This window comes from Neospora caninum, chromosome XII (assembly GCF_000208865.1).
Source record: "Neospora caninum Liverpool complete genome, chromosome XII".
Lineage (NCBI taxonomy): Eukaryota > Apicomplexa > Conoidasida > Eucoccidiorida > Sarcocystidae > Neospora > Neospora caninum.
This window is the reverse complement of record NC_018398.1, coordinates 1486581-1500383: the sequence shown is the minus strand read 5'-3', so window position 1 is coordinate 1500383 and position 13803 is coordinate 1486581. Positions and strand designations below refer to the sequence as shown.

The following is a 13803-nucleotide window of genomic DNA, read 5'->3' as shown; positions in this document are numbered from 1 at the left end:
GCTTTTCCATTTCTTCGACTCTTTCAACTCGCCCGCTTGGCGGGACACATCAAAGGTGTCAACCGTTGGTTTGTTGTACCGCATTGAGCAAACGGATTGTATAGCTCACTTTTTGCCTGCCGTAGCTTTAGCGGGTGTGAAGGAAAAAGAAAGATCTAGCTCAAGCGGTGCACTCACTCTACAAGCAGACAGGGGATTCGTGTAACCGGTAAAACTTTGCATCCGGCAAACACATTCAATATCTAAACCAGGAGGCCAACTCGTAGGATGAACTCCCCAGAAAAGGATTAAAACTAACTCCTGCCTCAAGGGGTAATCAATCCCAGTATGCTGGTTTGATCATGCTCGCATCCTAGTAGTTGTTCTCTTTCAGCTTCATGAACGCCACTTAGCAAAGGCGTACGTAAGCCGGATAGTGTGCGGTGCAGGCTTCGTGTTTCCTCTGCCCTACAGTATAACTTCTACTGAAGAAGACTGAAGGGGCGAGACCGAGGCTGTCATGCGACTGCAGCTAACGCAAGATCCCTGCGAACAGTAGCTTCTCTTCGAAAGCCTCAAACTGACACAGCTCTTGGCAATGCCGGATTCTGCACCTTGCGCTGACGCATCTTGCGACAGCTCGCCGTTTTTTGTAAACCGGGAATGTTTCGCCCACACACATTTGTATCGCTGGTGGCGAGCTGGCCACTGTACGTACACCGGGAAACGAGCTCGGCGCTCCACCGGCACAGGTGGCGGGGTCGTGAAGTCTTCACAAGACGGAAAGAAAGAACAAAGGGTGCGGAAAAGAACAAAGAAAGTAGAGAGCGAGGAGGAGAGACGCGGAGAGATGAAATGCTAGAGACGGGGACACAAGCAGCGACGGGTGAAGAAATGACTGTGAAGGGTACAGAAAAGAGAGCTCAAGGAAAGGAAAGCGGAGAATAGAGAGAGGAAGAAGAAACACAGAAAAAACAGAGAAAGAAAAAAAAGGAGGGAGGACACAGAAGAAAGAGATCCAGGCGAGACAGAAGCGAGACACAGAAGAGTGGAGAGATGAGGAGACACCATTCGAGTGGACGCAAGACATGGCGAGAAGGACGCCAAACAGAAAACGTCCAAACACAGAGGACAATACCCGCGAAAAAAGAAGGCTCTGCGTTAAGCAACAAAAAAAGAGCATCGAACTGCACTGGAGCAAAACCAGCACGGATGTGAAAAGTCTGAAGCGTGCCTCGCTGCGTCTGCTGATCCCAGCGGGCGAGAAAAAATTTGCATGTTTCCCGTGTATTTTCACCAGTGGTTTTTCTGTGCTTTCCCTCTCTTCTTTTCCCCGTCTCTGTTTCCTCTTTTCTTTCCCAAGAGGGAAACGCGGTCGCTCCTTCGTTTTTCTATCAGTCTCACAATTTTTTCGTGGCTGCTGACCCGGCCTTCGTGGGCTGTTTTATCTGCTTTCCCCCCCTTTCGTTGGGACACTTCGCGTTCTTCTTCTTTGTTCTTCCTCTCTGCCATTTCCCTTCGTGCCCTCGACACTGTTGTGGGGGCAAAGTCTTTGCCTCGCTGGTTTTCGAACCCGAGACACCAGACGCGCTCGCGTTTGCTTCAGACGTCTCTTTGGCTCTGCTCCTTTTCTTCTTTTCTCTTTCTGTCTCTGGGCCGCCTCGTCTCCGTCTCTCGTCTTCTCTCTTTCTCTTCTGTTGACGCCTCTCCTCTGGCTTTCTGCCTGTCCGGTTCCCTGGCCTTTTGTTGTGCATCTCCATCTTCTTTCCCCTAGGCTCGACACTTCTTTTCTCTCTTTGCTTGGAAAAGAGTGGATGCAGGCCCGGTCTCCCTCCTTTCTCTTCTTTCCCCAATCTCCGCTTCCCCATCGCGCTTCGCTCTCGCGGAACTCTTCTCCCTTCTTTCTGAACGCTTCTCGTCTCCCCAAGCCGCGTCATGAGGTAGCGTCCCAGAGTTCCCTTCTTCGGCCTCACAGTCTCTCGCACCATGTCTTCGCACCTGCGACAGAGGTTTCAGCAGCGAAAGCTGGGACTGGCCGGCACGGGTCTCGCCCCGTCCCTCGCAGGCACTGCGCCTCCTTCGGGCCCCAGCACGAACGTGGTGGCGCCGCCTCTCGCCTCGCTGAGTCGCTCGACCAGCGGACCGACCGTCCCTGGAGTCTCCGGCCAGCCCGGGCCCCCTGAAGCCCAACCCTCTGCGCCGGGTCTCGCGGCTGCAGCCGCGAGACCCGGTGCGGAGAGCGACCGCGGCGCGTGGGGCGAGCGCGGGGCCTCGCGCCGAGACGAACAGCGCGACGACCGCCACGGCGCCGACCGGTGGCCATCCGAGAAGAGGCCCGGCGCCGCGGGCCCCGCGGGCGCTGTCTCCTACGGGAACACCCCGGACGGTCGCGGGCCCCTGGGTCCGTCGCGCGACGTGCGAGGAAGAGACACCGAGGGAGACCGCGAGGGCTTCTACTCTCACGCAGCTCGCCCCGCGTCGTTCCCTCGCAGACCCTTCGAGGAGAGCAGCCGGGGCCCGCCCAGAGGAGCGGAGTTTCGCCAGCCTCTCGCAGGCCTGCACGACCCTCGAAGACAGGAGGAAGGCCTCGCGTTACACGCTCCCGCGGAGAGCGCGCAGCTCGTTAAAAACGCCAGCGATCCGCCGTTTTCGGGCCCAGGCGCCCTTGCAACCGCGCGCGCACCCCACGGTGGCGCGGGCCCCGCGCATCAGCCTCAGGGCGGCGACGTCCGAGGGGCCGTGGAGACAGGTGTCTCGCCTCGGGCCCCAGGGCGCCCCATGGCTGCGCTCCCGCCGCTCCCGCAGGATTTGCCTCTGGACCACCCGAGTTTGGCCTTCTCGCAGGGCGCGAAAGTGCCGTCGAGCATGGAGGAGTTATTGCCCTTCATTTTGCGGGCCTTGCTGCACCATCCCTCGGTGTCGCCTGCGATTCGACGACCGGAGACAGCTCCGGGGCCGGAGACCGTCACGTGTCTCGCCCGGTCGGCCGAATGCCACATCGAGCTCAACGCGTTCGCGGCGCACCTGAAGCAGGCGTCGAGGGCGACGGGGTTCGCGGCGGGGCGCGTCTCCTCACTGGCTAGCCAGCGGCTCTTTCGCCCCGAGGCGGTCCTGCGCGTCCTCCAGTTTGCCGCCTTCCGCGCCGAGGCCGCTGATGGCGAAAGCGGCGACGCCTCGGCTGCACCAGTCCTTGGCGCTCTCCACCCTTTTCCGTATCCGCTGCTGGCGCTTGCATCCATCAACTCGCTGACGGTGATCAAGACAGTGTTTCCCCTCCGCATCTGCGCCGTCCTCTTCATGCTCTTTCAGCAGTCCCAGCAGCAGGCTGTTGCCTCTGCGTCCCCGCCGACCGCCGGCGCGGCGCCGCAGCACTCCGTGGAGACGGGGCCTCGCCCTGGCGCAGCCGTGGAAGGCCCGCCCCCCCGGGCTGTCCCCGCTGCGGGGCCGCCCTTCTCCGGGCCGCAAACCCTCCCGTCTGTCTCGCTGCCTCCCCAGGGACCGCCCCACGCCCCGCCGCCTCCGCCGCCACCGCCCCCGGGCTTTGCCCGGCCGCCCTTCTTCTCCGGGGGCCCTCCGACCGCGCTGGGCGCCAACGTCGGCGGGGCGCCTCTGGGGACGCCAGGCGGGCCCCCGCCGCCGCCTCCCGCGTGCGAAGGCGACAAGAAGACAGGGCCTGGTGGAGACAAGGGCGCGGACGCCGAGCTGCAGGATCTCGAAAAGCTCCTCAGCGTTCCGACGGCTTTGGTGAGTGGGGAAGAAACAGGGGGGAACCCGCAGCAGTGGACCTAGAGAGGCAGAGCCCGCGCCTGGTTTCTCGGGACAGGCAAAGTTAGGGCGAGCTCCGATACGCTTTCTCTGTCCCCGTCTGTCTAATGCCCCTGTCTCCTCGAGCCCCGCTTCCACGACCAGAGAGGCGAATCCGCGATTCGAGGCGGACTGGAAACGGGGACTGCCCGTACCATGCTTCCCCGTGTTGGACGTTCCTTCCGCATGCTCAGTGCGCTCGCCGTCTTTTCTGCGAGTTTGTTTTCAGAAACAACGCGACCTCGACTCAGGCAGCGAGTTAACCTCCCTCCTCAGCGCGCCCACTGCGCGCCAGCAGATGATCATTCACTCCTTCAAGAACAAGGGCGGCAGCGCGCTGAGGGAAATCTGCACTTACGGATCGCGCGTCGAATGCTGCCGAGCGAGAAACTCCTTCAAGCCTTGCAGCAAAGTAGGCGCCGCAGTCGACGCCTCTCCCTTTCTGCAGCTCATCTCTCTTTTTGTCCCTGCTTCTCTTTTTTCTCTCTCGGCTGCTGAGCGTCTTGAGAGACGATCAGGCACCTGGTAGCGCCTTGCTTTTCGACGCGTCGGGAACGGAAAGGCCCGTCCAACTGGCGCCTCGCCATCGACCTGCAGCGCGTTCTTGGCCGCGTTCGGTTTCGGCTTCTCCCTTCGCTCTCTTCCGTGTTCGTCTCTTCCCCCTTGTCTGGCGGCCCGCCTTCGCATTCGAGCGTCTTTGCGCGTGTTTTACCCTGCAGGTGCACTTTCGACGCATTATTCTCCCGCATACAGGTGAGGCACTTTCGAAGTCTCCCGTCGCCCCGTCTCGCGAGTCGTTCAACGCGCGCTCGAGAATCTGCGTCACGCCTGGCGCCGCCTTCCCTTTTTTTCGCTCTTCGGGCCTCTCCCTCTCCCCCTCGTTCCAACTCGCTTCGATTTCTCGTTCTCTCTGCCCCTCGATCTCCTTATCTCTTTTCTGCGGCTCTCTCCTGTAGTTCTCGCTGCGTCGTTTCTCTTGCTTTTTCGCACAGGCGTCTCACCGCCGCTCGCGCCTGCGACTCTTTCCTTCTCTCTCGTTCGTTTTTTTCCATCTTTTCGCTCGTCGTTTGCAGTTGCGGGTTTTCTGTTGGCGTTCTCTTCGATCTTTCTCAGATGTGAGCTTGGGAGATTGCAGCTATTTGGACACGTGCCGCCACATCGAGACGTGCCGCTACGTGCACTACGAGGTCGACGACGCATCCAAAAATGACGCCTTGAAAAAGATGTAAGGCATTTCGTCAAACTCTCCACTTCCTTTTTCACCTGCGGTCAGCTCGTGTTTCCGTTTCGTTTCACGCGTTTCGCTTCGGCTAGGAGCCCGAGAATGCGGCGCCTTGCAGCGAGGTGCGGCACGGCTCCACGCCGCCTCGAGCATCGACCTTGAAAGCGGCGGATGGTCTCCGGCCTCTCTGTTTTTGAAATTCCAGACAGACTCCGTTCGCTTCTTCCCGACCCAAACGGCGGCGCTGTCTCGTCATCACATGGCCGCCTCCCACCTGCGCGAATGTCACGTTCTCCCCTCGTTCTTCCTTGGCGCTTTCTCTTGGCGATCTCCCCCCGTGACTCGCTCTCTCCTTCCTTGTCTGCCGTCCCCCTTGACGCTTGCTGTCTCTGCTCCACGCCCACTCTCTCTCTCCTGTCGCTCTCATTTGTTTTCCTCCTCTTCCCGTGTTTCGTCTTTTTCCCCGCGCCGTTCCGTCCCCTGTTCCCTGGTGTCTTTCCTCGGCGTCTGCCTCCCAGACTCACAGCGGTGTCGTCTTCTCCCCTTCGTCGCGCGGCTGGTGGCTCTGCCATGTGCGGTTCCGCCTTCCTGGCGCTGTTTCCTCTCTCCCACGTCGTTTCGCCTCGGCCGCGGGGCTTGATCGTTTTTCTGTTCAGGAGAGGCGAGATGGCGGCGGATCCGTACGCGATCGGAACGATCTCCGCGGGGGCCTACACAGAGTACCCTGCGCAGTGGATTCGCTGCGATATCAGGTGACTGAAAGTCCCTCTCGCCGCTCTTTGTCGCTCTCGCCCTCTTTCTTCGGGCGGCCTCTCGCTTCATATAAGCTTTTCGCTCTTCCCGTCGCCTCTCTCTTCGGTGTCAGCCCTGCTTTCGTCCTCCCCCTCTATTCCGCACGTTTTGTCTTTCGTTCTGCCGCTCGGCGGTTGCGCGAGGTCTGCCTGGTCGTTTCTGCTCCGCTAAACCCGACTCGCGTCTCGCCCTCTTGCCTGGTCTGTACACGCTTGCTGCTTTTCCTGCCGCCCGAGGAAGCTCCTTTTCGTCTTCATGTCTCGCCCCGTCTTCATGTTCTGCTTCGGTTTGTGTGGGCGGCTGCGCACGTCAGGACCTTCGATTTCAGCATCTTCCGCAAGCTCATTCGCGTCGTCATGGCCGATCCGCCGTGGGATATCCACATGGACTTGCCTTACGGAACGATGACCGATCAAGAAATGCGAAGTTTGCGGGTACGTGAACACACAACGTACGGGAACATAGAGGCGCGCGCCCGTTTTCCGCTTCCCGCTTCTCGCTCTGTCTCCTTCGCTTCTCTCATCTGCAAAAAGATTCTCTCTTCTCCTCTGCATTGCCCTTTTGCCGTCGTCGATGCTTTTTTATCGTTTTCTCTCCGTTCATCTCACCTCTTCGCTCGCCTCTTCTTTCTTCCCTGTGACCACGCGTTGTCCGGGGCACTTACCGTCGCCCGCCTTCTCGTGTGTCTGCGTCGAGGGCTCCTCCGTGGGGTTCTTTCTTCCTTTGGTCTTGGCGACAAACTCGCCTCGGAGCCGTCTTCTGTACTTCTTCTTTTTTTTCGGACTTGCTTGCCCTCTGTAGGTCGACTTAATTCAAGAAGAAGGCCTTCTTTTCTTGTGGGTCACAGGGCGAGCTATGGAGCTGGCGCGAGAGTGTTTGCAGGTACGCCTTTTCATCTATTTGCATCTTTCTCATTATGTCTATATCGATTTGCAATGATCTGCTTTTGTCCGCATCTATCTGCTTCGATCTAGCCCTACACTTATCGATCTACATCTGCTTAACGATACATCCACCACCGTCGAGTGCGTGCCTGGGCGTTTCTCTCCACTCCTTTCCTTGTTCCGCTCGAGATGCGTCTCCGTTTCTTCCCTTTTGCCGCCGTCTCTTTAGACACCGAAAATATATCCAAATGACAACTTTTCTTCTTCTTCTCCTCTTTTTTGTCTTCTTTTCCGTCGTCTTTTTCCGTGCCTTTTCTCAATGTCTTTCTCTTTCTCTGGTTCTCCCTTTTTTCTGCGGTTTCTCCTCAGCTGTGGGGTTACAGACGCGTGGAGGAGATTCTTTGGGTGAAGACGAATCAGCTGCAGCGCATCATCCGCACCGGCCGAACGGGGCACTGGCTGAACCACTCCAAGGAGCACTGTCTGGTGGCGGTAAAGGGCAACGTCCCTTTCAATCGAAACATCGACTGCGATGTCATTGTCAGCGAAGTGCGCGAAACCTCCCGAAAACCCGACGAAATATACAGGCAAGTCCAGAGGACAAAAACGCGTTCTTGACACTCTTCTTGCTGGAGCCGATTTGGCAGGTCCCCCCCGAGAGGCGTTCGCCAGATCTCCAAAGATGATCGTGATGACAGAGCCATTTCGATGCTCAGTGTTTTCTGTAACAGAGAAGAACCTTTCGTCACCACGTACCCGGACACACATACGCATCCATATCTCTATCGAGTTATACAGGTGGTTGTGTGGATGCTGTTGACCCGTCGCCTATCTCGACACGCAGATGTATCGTATATACCTCAGCAAATATGCATGCATATCTATCTATCTATCTATCTATCTATCTATCTATCTACATATCTATATATCTATACATGTGTGTATCTTTGTAGTTTTGTGTGGAGACCTTGGACACGTCTCGCCTTTCTTTTCTGTGATTCTGCTACTTTTCGGGTGTCGCGTTCCAGAATCATCGAGAGAATGGCACCAGATTCCCTGAAAGTGGAGCTCTTTGGGCGCATGCACAACGTCCGCAACAACTGGATCACTCTAGGTGAGATGCGTTCTGCACATACATCTACATCTATATATATGTTCGTCTCTACATGCGCATATATATATATATATATATATGCATGTATTTGGTCATGTCTGCATCTGTCATAGACAGAGCTGTGTAATTAGGTGTGCCGCTGCAGCTCTCCTACGCTTCTGTCTTTCCTATTTATGTTATTCACTTCGGGTTCGTTCTCCTTTTCAATTTGTTGGCTCTTCCTTTTCCAGGAAATCAACTGAAGGGGGTCAAGATCGAGCATCCGCTCCTCCGAGACCGGTACAATGCCTTTGCGGAGAGAGAAGGACTTCCGCTGGCAGATATTCCGTCAGCTTCCGGTGTAGAGAGTGAAAATCGAGACGCCAGTGCCGAAGAGAAGAATGAAGAAACGTCTGCAGTGGATGGGGAAGCGTAAAGCGAGAGGAGACGTTTTCTCTTCTGCGCACGTGCCTTTTCTTGTCTTCTCGTTGTCTTTTCCTCTTCTTTTTTTCCCTGCTAATGCTCTTTCCTCTGTCTCTCCCGTCCACAAAGACAAAAGCGGGGGGAGAGAAAAAGGCGCCTCTCTGTTTCTCGCCCTGTCCCCTCTTTCTTTCCCTCTCTTTGTCTTTCCTATCTTTCTTTTCCTCTCTCTTCTTCACTTTCGTTGCCCACGCGCAGCCGGTCTCCGTTTCTCGGCCCGCCCTCCGCTCGGGCTTCACAGGATTTCTCATTTCAGTCTGTTTCTGATTTTTGATTCACAGACGTGTGCTTCTCCTCACTTGCGTTTCAACCGTCTCTCGCTCCGTCGCAAGGTCCATTTCCGCTTTTTTCTCGTCTATAAGGCAGAAGGCGGCCTTGCGCCTCCCGTCTCTGCTGCCTGTCTTTCCCGCGCTTGCCGGACGTCCAGCCTCAGAGCTCTCCGCGAGGTGTGGGCCTCTCTTCCGGAATTCCTTCGCACTCGAAAGGCTCTTTTAGCAGAGCTCCCAGATTTTGCGCGTTGCTCTTTTTTCATGACTCACGCCTCGCCACAGAGCTAGAGCGACCGATCCCACCCCTGCGAAACACAGAAAGCGGCCGCCAACGCGGAAGGCGAGAGGAAAAGGCGACGCGTATTCGGAGATGTACGCAGTTCTTTTCGGTTCGCTCTACGCGCGGAGAGGCTTTGCGACGTGGCTTCCTTTCTGGAACGTTTCGCGCAAAAGTTTAAAGATCGTGCTCACACAAGACACGCTGTACATACACCCCGGTGGCACGACGCGGGTGGGCACATGCGAGATTCGCCTCGCGTCGTTTTTGCTAGAGAGAGGAGGAGAATCGGGACGCCTGGGGAAAAACTGGGGACAGGAAGCAGTGACCACTAAAGTCTACACAAGTCTGCGCGTCTGCGTCTCTGCGGGGGACCATCGTTCATGTCTCCCCAGAACCTCTATCTTCCACGCGAGCTCGCGCGGAAGAGGCGAGGACCCAAGAAAGACGTCAGAAACAAAGCGACAGGGCGGCTCGCGCGAAAACGACCGAGTTTCTCAGTCTCGTGCGTCCGTTTCCTTGTTTCGTGAACCGAAGCCTTTTCTTGCGCTTGGGCCCTTGACTCCAAAAAGGAACCGAACGACATGCTCTGTCACGAGGGCTAAAAGACGACGGGAAGAAAGGGCTGCATCCGCCATTTCTCCTTCCTTGTTTACTTTCCCGCCCCTTCTCCCCTTCAGTGTCGCTCTGCCGAGACTCGCACGCGAGCGAAGAGTGTGTGATGGGGGTGATGGGCAAGGGACGCACACCCTCGGAACCCGCGAGCTCTTCAATGCGACTCGAAAAAGCTTGCAAATAGAAAAGGAAAGGCAATGCCGCGTTCGAGCCCGCCAGAAACGACCCGTGCATTTTACTTTTCTTTCGGGTTGCCTTTTTCATGCCGACGCGACTCCTCTGGCCTGTACCTTCCTCCGCTTGCGGTGTACGTACATCTGATGTCGATTACTCGCAACAAGGCCGCCCTCGGTGTGCCATCGCAGGAAACGGGGAAACGCGTTAGAGTTCCGCTGCAGTTCTTTCAGCCTTTCCACGCCCGGCTCCCTTCACTTTCTTTGAAAAGATGCATGGACACTCGAAAAGCAAGTGAAATTCGTTCCTCTCACGCGGCATAAAAACCGGGGACGATCCGTGCTCCAACAGAACGAAAAACTTCACCCGGAAAAAGGACCTTTCGCCTCCTCCTCTCCTTGCATACATTCTCTCCTTTCTTTCTTTCTTTATCCTCTTTTGCCTTCTTTGATGCTCCTTCTGCCCTCACCCTTCTCTTAAAATCTGTCTGTTTTTAGTCCAGATCGTAGCACCACAGTTCCCATATGGACGCGTCGCTCTTCAGTAGAAAAAGCAGCGTTTGTAGAAGAATCTTCGCGCAGTGGAAGAGAAGAAGCACAACCGGCAAGGACGCCGAGCCGAAGGCGCACACCGGGTAGGCGAGGAAAAACAAGAGACAAAGATCTCCCAAATAAAAGCGGCTGAAAAGACACAGGCAGAAAACACGCAGACGTTCCCTTATTGGACACACACGTGCGGAAACGTGTGACCACAGACTCGAGGAGTCGCGGGAAGCGCAGCGGAGACGAAGGAGGAGAAGCGACGGAGAAATGGAAAAGGAAGCGGGGAAATGCGAAGCAACAGAGACCGACTCGCCCCTGAACAAAACAGTTTCGGAAGAGTCGGTGAACCGCGCATCAACGCAGTTTCCCCTTGCCTGGCTGCACACCGGAAAACTCACGAAACGGGCCGGAGAGAGGAGGAAACAGAAAAGACGAACCTGAGAGAAAGCAGAGAAGCTCCAAACTCGAAAGCCTCCAGTTTCTCCGCCGGCAGGAAATGCTGCAAAACATCGCAACCCACAGCCAAGTATACATAGACATATATGAATATATATATGTATATATAGATGCGTAAATATCCATAGAAGTACCTACAGATGGACAACTTTACAGAAAGACCAATAAGGAAAAACCTTCAGTTCACTGTGACAGAAAATAAATCTATATAAATGCCATTCAACATGAAGCACACCGGCTTGGTCGTTGTAAACGTTACACAGATCTACATATATACGTATATATATATATATATAGTTATAGATAGACAGTAATGGATAGGCAGAATATATAGACAGATCCATGTAGAGGGCCAGACAGATGGATATATGTAGAGCTGAGGGCAGAGAGAGTGTAGGGACACCTGAGAGCTGGAGCGGCGACGAAACAGTTGCCACACGGAGACATACATTAAAAATCTATATCTATGTATATGCTTGTAAATAAATACGTATGTATGCACTTGTATATCGGGGCATAAATATACATGTACGTGCATGTATCGATAGATTCGCAGTATGGAATGCTCCTCGACACGCACATTTTTGAGGGCGTCGGTAGCGGCGGCCATGTCAAGAAGAAGGAAGTGGTTTGTTAATTTCATAACTTCACTGCCATCAGCGAAGTCCTGTGTTTCTCCTGCTGCTTCGCCGTCCTCTCCCTCTCTTCCTCTCGCCCAGTTGCCTGTCCGGCTCGTAGTCGTTCGTCCTTCTTCTTCGCTCTTTCGTTCGGCGTCTTCGCCTCGTCTCGAAACGCCTCGCTCTCTCCTGTCTCTTCTCTCTCTCCGCTCCTCTTCTCCGTCCTCGCTCTTGCGTGATGTTTCCACGCTCTCCAGCCCGCCTTCGCAGTCCCGTTCTGGAGCGAAGAAGGAAGTGGAGACGAACGCACAGGAAGACGAGGGGGAGAGGAGAGACACCTGCGCAGAGGGAAGGGCGTCGGCCGCATGCGGCGCGCGAACGCCAGGACTCTCGGCCCTCGCCGCGAAGGCGCCGCGCCCCTCCGAGCGGCCTGCGCTGGGTCTCTTCGCCTGCAAAAAGCCGTGAAGAACCTGTTGCAGAATGCCTCCGCCTTGCGCTCGCGCTCCTTGTCTCGTGCGTCCTTCGGCTATCCGGCCGGAGACGCGCGACGAAGAAGCGAAGCCGCCCTGCGAGCCTCCTTCGCCCACGGCAGAGAGGCCGCGCGAGGGCGACGCGTGAGAGCAGGCGGCGGGCGGAAGCGAGCCGGCGTCCTTCTCTTCCCTGCGATGTTCGTCACCTTGTAAGCCCGACGCCGGCGGAGGGAGAGACGCCTCACAGCTGGAGACAGCCGCGGCGCCGATGAGAGACTGCTCGCGGTCGCTGGGCTCGCCCCACACGCCGGCGTCGCCCTCGGCGCAACAAGACGCGTCAAGGTCCCGGCGGAAGAGTCTCCGTTGGGCGGCGGCGTGGAGGGGCGCGAGGGCCGCTGGCGCGAGGGCGCCGGCTCGGAGCCGGCGGGGGCGGAGACAGGCCTGACAGGCCGCGGGGACACGGAGACACAGGGAGAAGGCGAGGGAGAGGAGGCGGACGAGGAGGCGGCCGGTGCTAACGAGGCAGGCGACGAGGACGCGCAGCGCAGAGAGGAGGCGCGGCCGACAGAGGAGCGCCACAGGCGCTCGAAGGCAGGCAGCGGGGCCGTCGTGGAGGGCGAACCGGTCCCGGGGGTGTACAGCGAGGAGAGAGCGGAGCTGAAGCAGGAGAAGGAAGAACGTGGTGAGCGCCACGGAGTAGAGACAGCAGAGGAAGAGCGGCAGCGGGAAGAGGGGCGGGGCGACCGCGAAGAGGAAGAGGACGTCGCCGAGCTGGCAAAAGTGCGAAACGAAGTCCAGGAGAAGCGTGAGGCTCCCTGCGACCGTGGAGAGGAGCGCAGAGGGGGCCGACGGCGACGCGAGAGGAAAGGCGAGCAGACCCTCGCGATGCGGCAGCGGCGTGAAGCTGCGCAGCAGGTAGAGGACGCCGAGCTCGGTCGCCACAGAGGAGACAGAGAGCGCCAGCAGAAAGGCCCACGTAGAGCAAAATACGTCGTCGATCCCCGCCGAGGCTTCGTCCGAGACGCCTGCTTTTCGCGCTGTCTCTGCGTCCGCGTCGACACTGTTCAGGGCATCCGCCGTAGTGTACGCGCGAATGCTCCCCATAGAAGACAAGGAGGGAGGCGACACAGAATGCAACCGGTCGACGCTCGGCAACGCAGAGGCGCGACTATCCGGGTAGGCGTCGGCGCGGCCCTCTCCAAACACCGGTCCTTGACCTCCGTTCTCGGATCCCTGAAAACGTTCGTTTCTCGCCTCAACGCCTGAGGCGCTTCCACCTGATTTCTGCTCCGTCGCCTGTCGCGCGGCCTCCATCCGGCCACCGCGCGCGCCGGCACTGTTCACGTGTACGTACACCCCACGCTGTATCTGCAGGTCGTCTGGCGGCCGGTGTGCTTCCGGGTGTAAGTACACCAGAAGTGCGAAGAAGGACCCCCAGTAGAGGAGAACCCAGAGCGCGGAAAGGAGGAACAACCCGTGGAAGCGTTTTCTAGAAATCGAGGGGGGAGCACTAGGCGAGTCGTCGACAGACGCGTCGAGGCCGAGTTCTGTCAATTCTGCCTCGGACAAAACTTCGCGGAGCAGCGAGCGGCGGGGCGGCGCGGCAGGGAAGTCCCGGCCCTCTCGCCCCCCCCTCGAAGCAGTTGCTGCCGCCATGGCGGCCGACGCAGGCGGGTCAGAACAAAAGGATGCAGAAAAGCGGAAAACACGCGAAAGAGGTTAGAGGAAAGAGGGACGCGCCGCCCGTTTGACGAGGTCTAGGTTTCGCGGCGACACGCGCCACACAAGGCCGGGAGGGACACAAACGGCGAACGGAGGGGAGCGAAGGGGAGGGAAAGACGAGGGAGAGGCTGGAGCGGCCATGACGAGTTGTGAGCAGGGGAAAATGCCGACACAGGGCGAGACGCGAGAAGAAAGACCGGCAAATCGAGCAAAGTAAACGAGTCAAGACGCCCCAGCAGAAAAGAAGTTTCGAGCAAAAAGAGGGAGAGCTGAGACATTCGAGCGAGAGGAACCTGCTTCGGCGGACCTTTTCCGGGAGAGGCGCGCGCGCGGGTGAAAAGGCGGGGAAGAAGCGTAAACAGCCGAGGGACGAGATTCGCGGAACTCTCCGAAGCAAAGCAAACGGC

The 13803-nt window shown here is 57.5% G+C and overlaps 2 protein-coding genes across 2 annotated transcripts; one reads left to right on the top strand and one right to left on the bottom strand.

Moving 5' to 3' along the window:
- Positions 1–1965: 1965 nt before the first annotated feature.
- Positions 1966–8210, top strand: NCLIV_062110 (putative N6-adenosine-methyltransferase 70 kDa subunit; the record flags this gene model as incomplete). The annotated part of the gene is made up of 10 exons (XM_003885762.1): positions 1966–3723; positions 4013–4195; positions 4503–4536; positions 4897–5008; positions 5662–5757; positions 6111–6231; positions 6599–6679; positions 7051–7230; positions 7720–7795; positions 8026–8210. The coding sequence occupies 10 exons, from the start codon at positions 1966–1968 to the stop codon at positions 8208–8210; spliced, it is 2826 nt and encodes a 941-aa protein (XP_003885811.1).
- Positions 8211–10082: 1872 nt separating this feature from the next.
- On the bottom strand, positions 10083–13330 carry NCLIV_062100 (conserved hypothetical protein; the record flags this gene model as incomplete). Its single annotated transcript, XM_003885761.1, has 3 exons — positions 10083–10269; positions 10569–10630; positions 11168–13330. 3 exons carry the CDS (start codon positions 13328–13330, stop codon positions 10083–10085), a joined length of 2412 nt encoding a protein of 803 aa, XP_003885810.1.
- Positions 13331–13803: the final 473 nt, after the last annotated feature.